General features: G+C 41.4%; 1 protein-coding gene across 1 annotated transcript in view; it reads right to left on the reverse strand.

The window, feature by feature from the left end:
- sez6b (seizure related 6 homolog b) overlaps positions 1-18855 on the reverse strand; it is a 205153-nt gene that overhangs the window by 48850 nt on the left and 137448 nt on the right. Inside the window, exons 5-6 of the mRNA XM_069166512.1 lie at positions 9779-9964; positions 6095-6263 (exon numbers count right to left, since the gene is read on the reverse strand). Of these exons, the coding sequence (XP_069022613.1) occupies positions 6095-6263; positions 9779-9964 (355 nt within the window). The remainder of the gene's footprint in view (positions 1-6094; positions 6264-9778; positions 9965-18855) is intronic.

Here is an 18855-nt window from a genome sequence, read left to right on the forward strand (position 1 = left end):
CGTCACACAAATAACACCCTGTTTGCAGTTAACGGTGTCCTATAAAGCTGTTTTACAGATGTCTTGTTTATAATGTATTTATGTCACTTTGAAAATGCGTGAACAGAGATGTATTAGTTAGTGTACCTCTAAAAGACTGCAAGCTGAGAAACATAAATACAAACGATTCAGGATTTTAAATGTAAAAATTAAAAAAAAAAAAAAAAAAAAAAAAAAAAAAAATCAGCATTCACTGTTTTTTGTTCATTGGAATGAAACAGTACTTTTCTGTGAATAACAGTGGATGTAACATAACTTTTTTCAATCCTTTAATGTTGCCTTGTTTATCAATATCAACAATTTCACAAATCATATAATTTTAATGAGTGACCTATTTGATTTCCTTACTAAGCAGAAATTATTGAAATCAAATGACTGCTTGCAATCTGGGGAGGGTAGGAAAATATATACACATGTATCTAAACCCACCATGATAAATATAACTTCAGACTGCTTTCACATCCAACCCATTTGGTGTGGTTCAATTCAACTGTGGTATGTATTACAGGTCAGGTTGGTTTGAGCTGGTGTGAAAGACGCCAGTCAAACTCTAGTGCAGACCAAGACCAAGACTAATGGAGAAGAGGGGTCTGCTGTCAAGTAAACCCAACCCTGTTGTGGTTAGTACACAAAACAGAAATTAAGTATTATTTGTGGTTTCAAGTGGATGTAGCTTCCAGGTGTGAAAAGCTCGGCCAATGCGGAAGTATGTTATCACCAAAGGCTGCTAGAGGTTGGCTCCAAAAAGGTTGTGGCTCAATAGACTCCCATTTAACTTCTCTCATTTAAGTCAATGACATTTTCACAAGTCATAATGGTGTCCTTCACTAAAGTGACTCCTTGTTATTAGTTTTATTGCAGTTCAGCTGAAAATGAACCCATAATTAATCAGATATCAGGCCTCAAAAAGCAGTATCTTTGGGGGTGTGTCTGTTTGATTGACAGGCCTGTGGTGCAGCCAGGTTTCCACTATAGGTGGGTGGTCCTAGATCCACCCCAGCTCCTCTGGAGCTTGTCCAAATATGGCCACTTCAGGGCTCCAAAATAGCAAATCATTTACGGCCAAAATCTGAACTCGAAGATTGATGTTACAGTTGGTAGCTACCTGGTTAAAACTCCCTCATTATTAAGATTGACAACCGACTCCGGGAGAGAGAGAGAGCCAGGCGCTCATCTCGTCCGCTGACCACCAGGGGAGGCTCCTCACCCTCCATGTCCCTGCTCCAACTCCACCCGTGCCCCTTGCCGCTGTGGAGGAACCCATGCAGCTGGTTAGAGCTTCATTGTGGAAGGAAGGTGCATCTGCTGCAGTCAGCATGGAAATGTTTTCTCTCCGTGTCCGGTAAGAGACCAGGCTCGCCAGCCAGAAGGAGGTTGCTGGTCAGCCAAACATTGTCCTCCTCTCTCGTGCCACGTATCCTCACGCCCCTTGGATTGAGAGGCTTAAGCTCAGATCCATCCATTACCACAGATCCTGCAGGCTATTGCGCTGGACGGGAAGCTTCTGTGTCAGGTAACTCAGAACTGAGACCGTTAAATTAAATATGGAGCATGAACATTCGGAAAGCATCAGTTTTCATCTTTTTTCCTGACCTCTTTGCTGGTACTAGGCTTCCCTTGGCTCTACATATCCACTGGGCCTCTGGGAAGATACTCTCTCTCTGCCCTGGAGAGAGGTGATGCAGAAATACATTGATGACTCCCTTGCCGCTGGGATTATTCGCCCTTCTTTTTCTCCCGCCGGAGCTGGCTTCTTTTTTGTTGAGAAGAAAGATAAGACTCTTAGAACTTGTATTGACTATTAGGGTATATATGACATGATCGTTAAAAAAACGCTACACCCTTCCTCTGATCTCCTCTGCTTTCGAGCTATTTCAAGTGGACACGTCTTTTACCAAGCTGGATCTATGAAAACGCCTATCATTTGGTGAGAATTCGTGAGGGTGATGAGTGGAAGACAGCTTTTATAAATCCAGTCGACATTACGAGTACTTTGTGATGCCATTCGGCCTCACCAACACTCCAGCTCCTCCAGGCTCTTGTTAATGGCGTTCTGAGAGAGATATTGAACATTTTCGTATTGGTCTACCTCGACGACATTTAAATTTTTTCCTCGGATCCCCAGTTCCACAGCACCTTTTGGATAACCAACTCATCGTCAAAGTGGAAAAGTGTGAGTTTCACACCTCTACTGTCTCTTTCCTGGGGTTCATGATCTCTGGAGCTAGCATCCAGATGAACCCCAGAAGGCCAGCGCTGTCTCTAAGTGGCCCACACCCGGCTCTCGCAAGGAGTTGCGTTTACTTGGATTTGCTAACTTCTACAGACGTTTCATCTGAAACTACAGTTCTGTGGCCTCACCCCTATATGCCTTAACCTCTGCCGCCCCCAAGTTTGCCTGGACTCCCCCAGGTTGATGACAGCTTCCAGAAGCTCAGGACCGTTTTCTCCTCAGCTTCCATCCGCAGTCTGCCTAATCCCAAGCACAGTTCATCGTCAAGGTCGATGGTTCGGATTTAGGGGTGGGTGCGGTGTTGTCACAACATTCTCCCAAGGATCACAAGCTTCACCCCAGTGCCTTCTTATCTAAGAAGCTATTCCCGGCTGAGAAACTAAAATCAAGGGGCAATCGAGAGTTGTTAGTGATTAAGGTTGCTCTAAAGGAATGATGACATTGGCTGGAGGGGACGGAGCTTCCGTTCCTGGTCTGGTCCGATCACAAGAACCAAGAATATGGCTCATTGGGCTCTTTTCTTCACGAGGTTCACCTTCTCCCTCTCCTGCCGCCCAAGGGTCCAAGAATACTAAGCCTGATACTCTCTCTCGTCTCCATGACGATGACCCAGGCCCTAACTGGACAGCCTGGAAAAGGTGGTGGAGAGGAGGACGCTGAACAAACTGTTATCCATGTTGGATAATCCTGACCACCCTCTCTACCACCTGCTGCAGGGACAGCGGAGCACTTTCTCCAAAAGACTCCTCCATCTCCACTGTCACAAGGACAGATACAGGAGATCATTCCTGCCGACCGCAATAAGACTGTACAATAACTCACCTCTGGCAAAATCCATCACACAACAATAACACTGTTGTCTGTGTTTCTTGGTTGTTTGTATATAATATGTATAGATATATACTGTACTGAATATACTGTATATACTGTGCATTTTATATTTAATATTTTTTACTGCTTTTTTACTGCTATTTTATTGCTTTCTATTATTTTATTATTATCTTATTGCTTCCTGTATGCTGCTGTAGCGAAAAAAAATTCCCCTCGGGGATTAATAAAGTAACTACCTAACCTAAGGAACCCACCTGTATCCTGCCTCCATCCTGTTTGGTTGGAGCAGTCATCTGGGACATAGAACAGAAAGTCACCCAAGCGGTCCAAGGTCTCGAGGTTCCTGGCGGCTGCCCTGTGAATTGCCTCTTTGTTCCAGAAGATCTTCGCTCTCAGGTGATCCAGTGGGCACACTGCAACCACCTAGCCTACCATCTTGGGGGATCCCGTTCTCTATTTTTGGTCAAGCACCGCTTTTGGTAACCCTTGATGGATAAGGATGTCCGGGAGTTTGTGGCTGCCTGTCCCACCTGCGTTCGCTCACCTGCTGTGGGGGCTTTGTCACGGGCCTACCACTCTCTACAGCAACACCACTGTGTAAACGGCCGTAGACAGATTTTCGAAGTGATGCTTCCTGTGTGTGGAGTTTGCATGTTCTCCCTGTGCCTGTGTGGGTTCTCTCAGGGTGCTCTGGCTTCCTCCCATTGTCCAAAGAAATGCACGTCAGGTTAATTGGTGATTCTACAAAGTGCCCTTAGGTATAAATGAGAGCATGAATGGTCTTTGTTTTTTGTCAGTCTATAAGTGTTGGCCCTGTGATAGACTAGCGGTCTGTCCAGAGTGTACCCTGCCTTTGCCCAAAGTATGCTGGGATAGGCTCCAACTCCCCATGACACTGTTCAAGATAAAGCGGGTATAGATAATGGATGATGGTTTCCCTCGGGACATTGTCTCTGACCCACAGTTTATCTCCCGTTTTTGAAAGGCTTTTTGCTCCCTCCTTGGGGCCTATGTCAGCCTGGCCTCAGGTTATCATTCCCAGTCAAATGGACAAATGGAACACCTTAACCAGATTCTGGAAACTGCTCTACGTTGTCTGACCTCCCAGAGCCCCTTCTCCTGGAGCCAACACCTCATCTGGGTATAATACGTGCACAACATTCTCCCAAACACATCTTCTGGTCTATTGCCATTTCAATGTGTATGGATAACAACCTCCTCTGTTCCCAGCCTTGGAGGCCAAAGTCAATGTCCCTTCTGCACACACCCTGAGAAGATACCATCGCATTTGAGCTCCAGCTCGCCAGAACCTCCTCAGGAGCTCCACACGCAACAAACGTCTGTCGACGGACGCCCGCTCCACCCTATGGTCTGGCTTTCCACCTGGGACCTTCCTCTTAGAGGGGAATCGAAGAAATTCCAAAGAGATTAATCCTGTGGCTGTCAAGTTCAAGTTTCCCGCCCTACTTTTCATGTCAGCCAGATTAAACCAGTTGTCGAGAGTCCTCTGGTCACACCGTCCAAGTCCCCTCCTCCTCCTGAGATCGTTGATGGCGAAGCAGTCTTTAGCTCCTGGCTGTTTGTCGTTGAGGTCGCCAATATCCCGTCGACTGGGAGGGCTATGGTCCAGAAGAAAGGTCGTGGGTGTCTGCTACCAACATTTTGGACCCTGACTTAATCCGTGACTTCCTTCACCAAACTCCAGACCGACCTGAGTCGTCTGGTGCTGTCCCGCCCTGATTATCTCCACCTGCGTCCAATTGTCTTTGCGTCCTCAAGTGTATATATACCTGTGTCTTTCCCCTTCCCCCTTAACTGATTTACTGTCTGAGAGTCATGCTTTTGAGGCCACACCTGTCTGCACACGTGACCTTAGGGGGTCGTTCCATTCTCTGATGAAATGCAGCTGGAAGCTTTGAAACTGCTGGTGAGGGGATGTTTCAGCTTTGATCATTTTGTTGCATTCACTCCAGTTTTGCTAGGCAGTGATCTGGTTTGAAAAAAATCAACAACTACAACAACAAACAACCTAAAAAATTAATCCTATCTGTGGTAAACTGGCTTATCTGTTGATGGAGCTGCCAGCCATCAAACACATGCTTATGAATTTGGTGTTCTTTGTTTATCTGATCAAGCTTGGAATGTACATTACCAAACGTACAGAACAACCAGATGGTATTTAATAAGAACAACAGACCTCAGCTCATTACACTAATATTTTTTACACTCTTGCCAATCCTCTATCATCTTCACATCGTCACTTGTTTCTGATCTTTCCAGCTTCCTCTGTGCTGTCCAGATGCCTCCTCATATCTTTGAGGTCTACATCTTTGACGGGAGTGTAAGAGCAGCTGGAAGCAGCTATTGGCTGGAAGACAAAATGTATTATTCAGCTAATTTCCCCCCTGTGGCTCTTCCTTTCAGTCCTCTGTAATGAGAGCCCCATGCTGCTAAAATGACACTCTGCTGTCACTGCAATGCGCTGCTCTGACAGCCAATTGTTACCCCGTGGAGTCCTCAGAAACCGCGTTCTTACAATGACAAAGACACGTACAAAGCTCGAGAGGCCTGCTTATTGAACATAAGTGAAGGACCGTCCACGAGTAAAGAGGAAGGTAATACATCACAGTCAATGGGGCATGCACCAGTAGATAATAGTTACAGTGGCCTGCAAGCTGCTCACATTTTCAGACATTATTCAGTGTCATCAATTTTGACAATTTCAATGTCTAAACGGAAGGAATTCGATTTTTGTCAGGCTGTCAGGCTCGGAAGTAAAGTATAGAAATCTTTAAACTTAAACTAACTATATATATATATATATATATAAACAGATATTTGATTGTTCTTCATCCCCTGCTACACTGGTGTGGGAAGGGGCAGGTGGACTAAAAAAGGATGAAATGGGCCTGTACTCTTTGATTGAATTTTGATAGAATAGATATTTTTGTAGAATTTCATGGCATGTCCAGTCATAGTATAAATGCTTACCGGTCATCATCCTCGGCCAGGGCCACCTTCTCAAAGTGGATGTGCAGTCTCTGGTCCTCAGGGGCCTCCAGCAACCAGTGGCAGGTCAAATTGTTGCTGTAGTTACTGGGAAAACCAGGAGAGACGATCCGACCGACTGTGACATTCCTGATCAAACCCCCACAGGCAGCTGAGAGAGGAGGAGAAGGAGGGGAAGTGAGGATAAAATAAAACTGTGCTGGACATTTCACATTTAAAATACACTGAATCTCAAATGGTTGTTTCACACATCAGATTACCAAAAGACATTTCCCTTTAATCATTTAACTTTATGAGCATATTTTCGGTAAAATATATCTTCCTGCAGTATGGCCTGATAATTGTTGTCTCTCTCTCTGGGTTTCATAATGAAATCATCAAATTCAGTTGCACAAACTCTCCAATAAAGCCAGGAGAACAACAGTCATTATCATCTTCACTATTCTTCATCATCAGTAGCAAGTAAAACCTACTGCAGACGTTACACATTAACAAGCAGGTACACTAGCGATTGTGTCATTTCAGCTGCTTGAAAGGTATTTTATGTAATAGCAATAATTAATGATAATACAGTGTACAAATTGACAACAGTGGAAATTAGAAATGCCTCTGACATAAGCCTTGTTCTCTCTGCCTTTGAGACAAAAATGCCTTAAAAAACAAAACCATAATGTGAGATATGTGTGTAATCTCACATTCTCCTTTTGATTCCATTGTGCCTAACTCCCCAAATACCCAGAATAATGCTCAAGGACATGACCTTATCCAGATAATTACTGCACACTGTAATTTGTGAGGGAGAGGATTTTAAAGTGCAGATTTATCAGTTCTTCATCACCTTGGAAATGAAACTGAAAAGTAAAAGAGGAGAAGGGTCGAACAGAAAGCATCCTGATAATCATCTGTTTACTTTTCATGGAGGGGACCAAGCAATGAAGAGAGGAGAAAAATATCAGATTTATTAATATACACAGAAGATTGTGTGTGTGTGCGTGTGTGTGTGTGTTGTTTCCCAGCTGATCAGGTGAAGGTTACGTATACCGACAAAGCTTAATTAAGGCAGAGCAGGAAGAGTAAACCCAGTGGCATCCAGCCCAGCCTTCAGTAATCACACCTTCATACATCTGCTCTGCCCACACGCATGCCTGAATGCAAGCGTGAGCACAAACACACACATACACACACACAGACTCACACACACACACACACACACACACACACACACACACACACACACACACACACACACACACACACACACACACACACACACACGCACAATCAAGATGGCAGAGATATAGATGCACAACCACACAAACTCCCTCTTTGAAATTGCTTTCAGAAAACATTCACTGTGAGAATCAAAGTTGATCAGAGTGGTCAGGACTAAACTGGTCACTTATTATTCATCAGCCAGCTTCATCGGGGCAAGAAAAGAAAAACATTCATCATCCACACATGCCGGTGGGAGAGCAGGTCTGTCTGTTTCTATGCCTGCCGGTCATGCCAAAGGACCAGAAGGTCCAATAGATAACTCAAGGCTCCAAAGCCCTAAGAATATAATCCAAAAGGCTGTGGATGTTGAAGGGAATTGTGTTAAAAGCTGGCAGAGAATGACTAAAACACAGTAAACAATCATTCTGAGAAAACCAATAGAGAAAGGTTATGGTAACACTGCTAAGTCAACAGACCAAATAATTTATCACAACAATGGCATGCCGCACATACAGATGCAAAGTAGTGCCAATAATAATAGAAGGCAGTTTGTCCTCCCTGGCTTTACTACATGGGTTGTTTGTTGCTAAATATAGTGATTTGATTAGTTCGTTTTTCATGCATGATGGTGTCATGACAAAACAAAACTCCATAAAGCGGTGCTCATGGCTCATCGCACAGAGCTTACTGGATGTTCCCGAGCGCACAACGAAACATATAAACGGCTGTATGTTCTGTACTTGCCGTCTGAAGTTAAGTAAAGTTCATAAACAGAAGATTGCTTGTCGTGTGAAATGATTTCCACCCACACACATCCAGATGAAGCAGCCGAGCTTCCTTCAAAAGGCCAAAGCATGACAACAGTCATGTGTTTGTGTTTCTCACCGTTCCTCCAATCCTCTCTAAATGTGACCCCAAAAAAAGTTTCAAGGGGCAGCTCTTTGCACACAGGCTTTTTAATGTTTTCTTTTGTTTTTATCATTTCATTTAATTTGGAACTTTAAATACATTGTAATTGCGAGTTTTGCATTTACTTTTGATTGGTGCACAGTAGCAAACTCTCCATAAAGTCAGCTATAAATGCTGTTGTATATTACTGACTGACTTTTAGGCATTAGAATGCTAATATAGAGAAAACTGGCAATAAATTAAACCTATAGTTTAGAGCTTGTTTATCTCACCATAGTTGCAAGAAAACATTCAGATCAAAACCATATACAGTATAGGTGATATGTAGAATGTTTTTTTGTACAGTATATGTTTCCATTAGCTACACTAATAAGCCATTTTAAACAAGGTCAGAACGCCTGGTTTGTTTGCTCGGCCCTAGTAAAAAAGGCTTCAGTTTGAAGAAATTGTTTCAGTTTGGTCGATATTTTTCAAGGCATTTTGTTAAGTTTAATTTAAAAAAAAAAAAAAAGAAATTACAGAGGTGACCTTATTTATTCAAAGAGAACAACAACAAAAAACCTCTTCTTTTGGTCCAACTTTGAAAAGTCTACTGACGGCTGCATCTGTACAACATAACATGTGATCCAAACAACTGGAGCTAATACAGGAAATGCTGCAAATGAGAAACATATAAAGGATAGCCGTTCTATTCAAACAGATGGCGACAATAGTGACCAAACTTTTTATAATTTTAACAATAGGGTTCCACCACCGTTGGTGTTGGACCGATAATTAACCACACGATGAAAATACTACCACGGAAACAGGTGATGCCACCACCTACCTTCCTAAACAAACTATGCCATTGTTTGTTGTTAATTTAAGTTGACAGAATTGTGAAAGAAGTTTTTCTCAGTTAACACATATTGTTATTCACTGCAGAATAATTGTTGCCAAGAATTTGTGATGCTTCTCCTCATTCCAGAGCAGGCATGCCATTGTTTCAGTTTTTAATTCAGGGAATTGTTTTGGATAATTTCTAAGTTGAACTTTCTATGCTGAGGAAAGTGAACATAATGCATTTAAGTTGAAGTTCAAAAAGATAACATTATTGATGCAAACCAACTTGTACCCCTGCTATTTATTTTGATGTTTTTAAAAAAAAAAATGTAAGGCACCTATAGGAGCTCTTTAAACGGACTCCCTGATGCCAGGGGAAAGTTTTGTGCACTTCTGTGTACTCATTTTTCCCTTTGTGCCTTGAGCAATGACAACAATATGTGAAGAACACTGATTCATACAATTAAATGTAAAAAGAGCTGTGTCATTACTGTAGCTGGAATTGTGTTGATCGATAAATGTAGACAGATAATTACAAAACAAGCCTTTGCAATATATCGATTTAATGTGTAATTAGTTGAGTGCAATATGTTGTGATACTTTGAGAAATACACTGACATTTTTATAATAATTTAAATTGCCTGTAATCGTATGGTTGTCCTTTCTGTTCGTGGCCGGTGGATAAAGAGCGGGAAACCTGACCACGTGTGTTGACCTTACCTAGGCAGTGGGGTTCCTTGCCACTCCAGTAGGGGGTGGTAGCATTGCGGCAGGTCAGCACACCAGGGCCTTGCAACTGGTAGCCCGTCAAACAAGAGAAGAACGCCTCTCCTCCAGAGTGGAGACTGCTCACTGATACTTCACCGTAGAGAGGCTGCCGGGGGAAGACACAGCTCAACACGAAGGCTGCAGACACAGACACAGAAATGAAAGATTGATCGAGACAGACATAGAGAGACATAAAGACAAATAGTAGAAGAGACGAAAAGGCTGAAGGAATTAAGCTGACGAGGAGTGAAATGACATTTCAGCCAGAGCAGAAGTTTTATTTTAGAGAATGAAACAACTGTGAGCTAGTGGCTAGTGGCTAGTGCTTCCTGCTCAAGCTCCAATAAGATCCAACAATAAAATGATCTCGTTCGGGATATGAATGGTTGTGAAAACCACAAACCTTGGATTTGTTTAAAGCATCGCCAGGGACTGTGAAATATCTGCACTGGAAATGTTTCACTGACAGTGTCTTAATATCAACTAAAATAATTAGGTCATGCCCTGCCAACTTCCAAAATCATTAAAAAAAAAAACACTTTGCACATCATGATACCACTATCTGTTTTAAGAGAGGGGAGGAGCACAGACTATAAAAGAAAAAAAGAAATCTGCGATGTGAGAAAAAAATAAAACTCTTCCAACTTTGGCAAAATATGGTGTTTCCATGTAGAATACCCCAAGACATATATAGGAGGAACCGGATAGAGAAAAAAGGTTTTCAGATGCTTTAACCTCTGAAACCCGAGGCTTTAATTCCCAAATTTATTCAGCACCAGCTGCACAACTGTGAGGCTAAAATGAACAACCTTGAGCTCTGTGGATCAGAGACACCATTTAGAATTTTAAAATACAAGTCTTCTTCTAAAAAAGAAGAAGACATAATTCTGCCATAATTTAAACCCTAATTGAGCGAGTTAATACCAGCCTTATTGTTATTGATCACGTTCTAAAAATTCTCAACTGCAACTTGATTTAAGTCCTCGTAGCACAAGACATCCTTTTCATTAAAAGTGCTGCAGCCTGTGATACAGCCTGGTCCTGGACTCTACGAGGGACTCCAGGGTGGAAGGGGTTAAATAAAGAAGCCTCAGAGCAGCACAACAGTGACTATGACATGGAAATGTACCTTGTAATTAACTTATGGAAACAATAAATCAGCTTGAAGAGGAAATGAGTTTGCATCAACAACAAATTAAAAGAGAACCAGACAAGAAGAAAGGAAAGCTTCTTAAAAACACTGTTAAAATGAGAATAAACTACAGTATGAAATCACCTCCTGTATGGTTCCGTAGGAAAAGCCTGACCAATACTGTATGTAAAGATCTCTTATTTATAAAGTAACAAACTACTGTTTCTGTGGCGTTCATTGGTATCTTCAACCGTGTTGGTGTTTGTGAGGCTTTGTGCCTCATCTTTGCGTATTTCTGCATTCTCCCTTAATATGGGATGCTCTGCCCTAAGGATACAGGTCCTGCAGTTCCCCATACACACCTCCTGCAGTGTCTGGTTACTGGATACAGACTGGGTCTTTGTCCCTACAGATCATTTGCATTTCAGAGTTTGCTCACTGAGTGCGATTCTTTAACTATGTTCAACTATAGTTTGAAGTCGAATCTCCTCCTGTATGTATTCTCCTACTGTATTTACAGAAGCTTATTTCTGTAAGTGTGACAGCACCCCCGCAGGCTCTGACGTTTAATTAAGCTGTCTGTTTAAAGGGCGGTAAATAAAGCCACAAATGTCCACTGTAAAATACACAGCAGCACCACAGTGACATTTAATGTACTAGTGTCCCCCTGTGGCTACCACCTGCTGGATCTGTGAGCCAGCATTTACACACACACACACACACACACACACACACACACACACACACACACACACACACACACACACACACACACACACACACACACACACACACACACACACACACACACACCGGTCACATCGCTGACAACATGTGGGCAACGTGTCTTGGCTGGCCTCAGGTGACCAGTTAACTAACTAGCATCTTTATTGCCACTGATCCGTCTTCCTGCAGCCTCCTGGAGTTCGGCCAAACATATTAATAATATATTTCTGCTAAAGACTCTGATCCATCTTGCTGTAATTGTCCTAGTTTTATTGTTAGCCTTCGGACGGCTTGGCGGTAGCACTGCTATTGATTCTGTCTGTTGGGAACAGCACAGTGCCTTCGAGGAGGAAATATGTAGGAAGATTATATAGGCCAATAAATGACAACCTACGACCTCGGCCGCTTCCAACACTCTGTTAGCACTGAGGGATGTTCGCCAGCTCTACAGTGTCTCACAGAAACGGAGATAAGAGGAGCAGTGTTGGTCTTTATAGTATTTCTCATTAAAGCAACATCCCAGGCTTGTGCTGCCATAGCAGCTGCTGGAGCTGTGTCCTATCACTCCCTGGGCTAGTCATTACCGTGGTCAGCTGTAGCTATTAATATCCAGGCCAAACAAAAACTATGAAACTCCCGGGCTCACTAGAGGAAGCTCAAACTTGATGAGAAAAAAAGATAAAAGCCATCATGAGAGCATTGTGGCATCTTAACACTGCTGCAAACAGGGAGCTTTCATAGAGACAAATTACTTCAGAGCAGTAAAAACTCACTTTGTTGTGACGTCTTAGACCTTATGGCCATTTGTCATGTTTTGGCTATCATGGAAGGTTATTGATAAGCACCGCTTTTCTTTTTTCATTCATACTATATAGTATAAGTTGACCCACAGTGTGGTGTCTAGCATGGATAGTCTGTGTCTTCAAAAAAGAGAAATGAACATATGCACAGAGCAAAGGCCATGGAAATGCAAAAATAAAAAAAATACTAAAGTTATTTGGATTGTTAGAGTCTTGGACATAAAGTTCTAAACAGGGTTTCTGTTGAAAATGACTGTATTGAGTGAAAAGGAAAGAATCCAATCTGTACACATACTATTTTATGCAGCTAACAATAGCAGGACCTGGGAATAGTAACTACAGTCTACATCGTGCAAACCATCCCAGAGGTGGCCTGCTGGCTGGAGAAAGGTTCAAAACATATTAAGAAAAAGCAGGACCATCAGTAAAAGTAGTCAAATTATTCATATGAAAGAGAGTCAATATATTAATGAGATGTAAAAACAGATACAGGTCGAGCTGGAATCAACATGGGGCATTCAGATTACAGATTGTCCAACTGAAAACTGTCCAACTGGACTCGCCTAACTCTGGGCTGCTCGGGACACTCAGAATAACTAATCATGGCTTGATTAAAATAATAATAATAATCATAATTTTGTGTCAATACACACATTTTGGAAGAGCTGTTGTATTGTCATGGACTGTGCCTTTATGTTAAGACTACGTATTTCAGCTGAATGTGCCTTTAATGTAGATTATCATGTTGCAGCACCAGATTGTGTTTCCTTTTTGTTGGCATATGTCAGCGACTCTAGTGATGACCGTGAGTGTAATTTGAGTGTTTGTGTAAAGTTTTATTCCTTTATGTTAACATGGGGGTTGGTGTTGGGTTTGACAATAGAGCTGTCTGTTGTAAATATCAGGGACAACTCTAATAGTCCAACCAGATCATACTAAATACCTGAAAAACAGGTGTTTTTAAACTGGCAAGTTTTATTTTTTATACTGTCATAAAACTTACATCTTTGGCTATATTGGTCCCAAGTTCCTGTTTATTCTGGGTCCTGTGCATTATCACTTGGTCACACTCAAAAGGATGGTGCTGATCTAACTATAAAAGCATGGATTATAAAGTGTGAGACGTGATCAATTTATGAACTGAAGACACTGTGTGTGCAGGGATGATCACATTAGTAAAGATTCAAAAGTCAACCTGTTTCCTTTTACTGACCGGGGGAGCAAACTGAGCAAACTGTAACATTTGAAACTGAAACATGCATCACTGATTTGGCTATTATGATTCATGTACACTGTGCACTCTCTAAATCTATTTAAAAGATTTTGGGAAATAGGGAGTCACACAAAACTGTGTACTGTACATCGTGTCAATGAGCGCTAGCATTCCATTTCTTTCTAAAAACAAATAATAATTTTATTTTATAAAACATTTTTTTTAGAGTCTGACCAAAGTTTCAACGGAAGTGAGCTGCTTGTAACAGCCATTTTGCTAAGTGCATTAGAGATCTCCATCTGAGGATCCTTGCTGGATGCAAAGCACTTTGTTTACATGTGAGGCAACAATCTGAGAGGGCTGAAATAAATAGACTTGTAAGTAAAGTAATAATCATTTAAAAAAAAAAAAAAAAACAACTTAGATGACAAAAGTAAAACCCTCTCCTGCTCTAAAAGCATCAGACTACCCTAATGGTGCAAAATCTAAAATTATGATATCCACAAATTCGTTCCACTTACCCAGTTCAGTATCCAAACTAACCAGGACATGTTGCTGTTAAATGGTTTTTATGTTAATGTTCAATGTTCTGAGTGACATAAATGAAGTCTCATTTATCATTAAAGACTGAAACAAACTGCTCAAGGAGCCAATGAGATGACTGAAACTAGAGTTACTGTGTCCTGTTGGATCTGTGAGAAGTCTGACTGCAGCAAACTGAGCTGACATGAAACGGAAAGAAAAACAGTGAATATGAGAGGCTCATTTTCAATAAAGCTACATGAGAACACCCAAATTAAAACTGTATCCCGAACGACAGGGAGTCATGAGTAAATGCAATATCTGATATCCTACTTAGTTCAACTACTGTATGTTTTTCATATTGACTTGATATAGTGGTTGTTACAGTAGTAATTACTGCTAGAATAGAGAAATCTCTGCAGAGCCATCAGTGCTTGTACTTCTGTGAAGTGTATGTTTCCTCTGCTGCTCTTTTGCTGCCAAACCAACACATGAGCCCCAGACTGGCCATAAACTGGCTTTATACAACTGCTGTGAGAAAATGTTGGCCTCCACTCTGTCTAATCAGGCCTTGTGGCCACAGTGCAGATCACAGGGGAAGTGCAATAATTTGAGATGTTTAGTGGTCCCCTGTAGCTAGCAGATGTAAATTGAATTTATTTATTTTGTGCTTGCATTGTAATACAGCTTTGATGTGGAATAGCTCCGCTTGCATCAAACTTCATGTCTAATCTTATTTGCTCCCTCAGAGCGTTTATTTCTTTCTGCTGGCCGTTGGCCTTGTGTAACTGAGGAGCTGACAAACTCTGCAGAGATTAATGTGTCTCACAGCTCTGTTTCATATGAAGCAGCTGTGCTGTAGAGTCTGCGTGCAAAAGAGACCGGGCGTGATTCTCTGAGTGCATCACGCTTCATTTACCATACATATGCTATGATTATGTGAAAAGGTCACGCAGTCACAGAGGCAAATGCCATGTTGTATCACCTTCGCTCAGCTATTAACACCATAACAAAAATAGATTTAATTTATCAAGTTCATCACTTGAGCCCTAAGCGAGATATTTCCACAGCAAATGACTGACTAATTCCCTGCGGATTGTTCTGTCCCCCAGAAAGACCAATCCAGATTTTATTTTTACAGCTATTCAGCCACGTTTTGTGTGACAGGCAGTGACAGTGTGACCGACTGATTCTTCTTTCCTTACTATCAATACTCCAGTACAGTTATAAGAACATTACAAACATTTTATTCAAGCAACCCCCTCCACAGATACTGTTGCCAATATGTACAGATCATTATCACCGAGTGTCTATCACTCCAGCTTCATTACAGAGCCACAGTATGACACGACCACTAGACTTTTCAAGGCTGAGGATTTTCCAGACCAGTGGTGGCGTGGTCGTGGGAGCAGAAGCTCTTTCATTCGGCAGTACTCAAAAGTGGGATTTCTTCTCTCACAAATGAAATCTTGAACGTCATTTTCTGGTTTGCCACATCAGTTCAAGGAGAAGCCCGGGACAGCATCGACTGAAGTTCATCGAAGGCGGGCGTCCGTGCGTGTGCTGCTGAATGCTGCTGTCAGCTGTCCCTTCCGCTGCTCAGAGGTTTCGACGCAGACGAATATCTCAATCAGAAACGGAGTTGGTGAGATAAAATGTGGAGGATGACGAATGTGAGACAGCAAAAAATAAGAACATGTATTTCCTATAACTGCTCAAATATTCATAGTAGGATTGTTTACATCGGTGCTCATCGATACGAAGCTCCAGCACCGCTTTGAAACCGGTTCCATTTGGAATTGAATTCCGATGCCCATCTCCAACCACTACAGTCTGTTTCAGAGTAAAATCCTCTGCTACACTGAAACAATTTCTCAGCTCTGATATCTAATCATAATAATGACAAGGCAACGAGATGTATTCAAGGAAGAGTTACTTCAATATGAGAACAAAAACACATTCTCTTCTTCTGCTGTTGCAACTCGATTCCAGAGATTTTCTGCACTGTCCTATATTCCACAGAGATCCACTGGGAGGGAAGTCTGAGCCTTGACAGGGAGAACAGCAGAGAAAAACAAAGAGAAAGATGGAGAAGACTGACAATAACTGCTCTGGGGAGAATCGGCTGCGGCTGCACCCTTCTTTGCTCCCCCCCTCAAGAGGCCATCAGCGATGATAAATAGCCAGCAGGAAAGAGAAGATGAACGCACAGAAACACTAACAGAGAGATCATAAAGCAGAGGACCACAGATGATGCAGGATGACATGAATAGAAAAGAACAAGGAGACTGCGGTCTAATCTATGTTGCAGTGAAAATGGAGCTCTCTTCTTTATTCCCCCACTCCCTTAGAGTCAAAGAACCAACGAGGGGGCTTCAAACATGCAGTACGTCCACCATCCACCCCAGCAATCCTTTTTATTTTTGCTTTATTGAAGCAGCATCTCAGCTCAGAGGGGGGCTGTAGCTGTGGGATGTGGACATGTTGTAACAGCAAGATCACCCTGCTGATTCTCTTTCAATTAGCCTAAACTAGTATGGAGCACTGGACCACCCACCCAGAAGTAAATCAGCCAGTCGCAGCTAGAGCTGTAGACCTCTGATGGCCAGCTGCTCTCGGGCCCAAGGGAAAGACGTACAAGCTCAGTAATGACAGGGACCATGCAAAATCTCAGGAGGTGAACCAGCTGATGTTAATGCCTTTACTGCAGCCCACCATTATGAAATCTGACATAATGCAGAAGTCCTCTAACGGACACCATTATTTTATGTCAAAATTCTGTACGTTTCTGCCTTTGATCTGCTGACAATAATGTCAGTGTGTCAGTCCAACAATCATAATATGTCCAGAAAGCTGGGACTCAAATAACAGCAGAGTCAAATAATAGCCAGAACCAATAAAGAAGTGTTGTATTAGTTGTTCATGAATGTTTTGCTCAGTCAATTTTTTTAACTTCTTACTTGCTAGCTGAGATCAATAAATTGCAACACTTCCTGATGGATTTTCACTTTAAAAGCCCACTCGCTCTGCCTTTGAGCAACTAGAACACTTTTAATGTGAAATATATGCACATGAAGTCATGAGTTATGTCTTGTGTCCACACACATCCACAAATACACTTAATTTGTTCTGCTATAACGATCTCAAATGTCTGCTGTGAAACATGTCTTCATAATACCTTTAACAGTCACAATAAACCTGGAAACACTGTTCTTAGTGTCACCATTTCTTTAAAATAGGTTAGGTTAGGTTAGGTAGTTACTTTAAAATAAGAAGGGGCAGGAAGTGTGTGCAGTCTTCCTGATGCTTAAAATTGTTTTATTTTTGATCAAACAGATGAAAATCAGACTCCTCTGAGACGCACCACTAATAAACATACACTGAAGCTCCTTTATCATTTTTTGGGGGAAAAAGTTGCAACTCAATGGAAGTCATGCTCAGAAGTTTATACAAATAAGGAAACACCTTTTCTAAATAACTTGATTTGAGGAGTTAAATAAATTACCCATTGAAAATGTTGTCAATAAAACTGAAGATTTGAAGCTTTGAAACAGAAAAGTTTGTCTAATTACATTATATATATAATAAATATATAACTCGCTGAGATTCTACAAAACAAATAGTAATTGTTTTTTTTCCCAATGAAAGAACACAAGTTAATCAAACTTACTTCATAAAGAGTCACGCATTACGATTTAAAGTTGACTCGTTTGTTGGCCATTTTTATACAAAAGGTAAAGGAACAAATAAAAGCTTTGAGCTGGACATTCAGATTTTGTTTAGTTTTCCAAAACAGTGGATAAACACTGATACACTGTTGAATTAGCATTTTCAGAAAAATAAAAACAATGAATTGTGATGACTAAAATATGATGAACTGTGGGTATGGATTTTGAGATTTGAAGCCCAGATTCAATCTGCAACTGAGGTAAATAAAGGCTCCAGTCAGAGATGGATTTCCTGCCCAGATCCCCAGAGGATGATCCCTCATGCTTTCTGTGACCTCCACCAGGTCAAGTCAGTCAGATTACATGACAAGGTATCTGGGAAAATAATGACTAGATTTAAGTTGAAGTAATGGAACTAATCTGTATTTACTGATTGAGAGGAAATTGTGTCTGTGAGGAAGAGTGGAGGTAGAGCGAGAACAAATAAATAAGTTTGGTCCCTTGTTTTATCAATATTTTATTCATAACTATATGAGAACCACAACAGGGAAGTTGCAGCCAGACAGTAAAACAATTAGCTGAAAGTCACTTACAAAGTCAGCTTTGTAAAGCAAAGCAGAGCTGCAGATTCTTTGTTTATAACTACCAAATGCAGCTCAACGATGGCTGAATGATCAGTGTTGGCATGTAGCTAAATTAAAAATATATTACCAGGGAAATTCTGCGGCTCTGTAATATCAACAGTCTGCACTTTAGACTCATACAATTTTTACAAGATATACATTTTTAAGTAGATTAGTGTGTTACAAGCTCAGGTGCACTTAAATGTGAAATGACAATTTTGAACTTGTGAATGTTACAATCCTGTTTCTAAAAAAATTGAGATGCTGTGTAAAATATGAATTAAAAACTATATTGTGATGTGCAAATCATTTAAACCCATAAAACACTGAAAATAAAACAAAGAC

This window comes from Embiotoca jacksoni, unplaced genomic scaffold (assembly GCF_022577435.1).
Source record: "Embiotoca jacksoni isolate LCO1_2020_lvr unplaced genomic scaffold, fEmbJac1.0.p SCAF_39, whole genome shotgun sequence".
In the NCBI taxonomy this organism is placed as follows: domain Eukaryota; kingdom Metazoa; phylum Chordata; class Actinopteri; family Embiotocidae; genus Embiotoca; species Embiotoca jacksoni.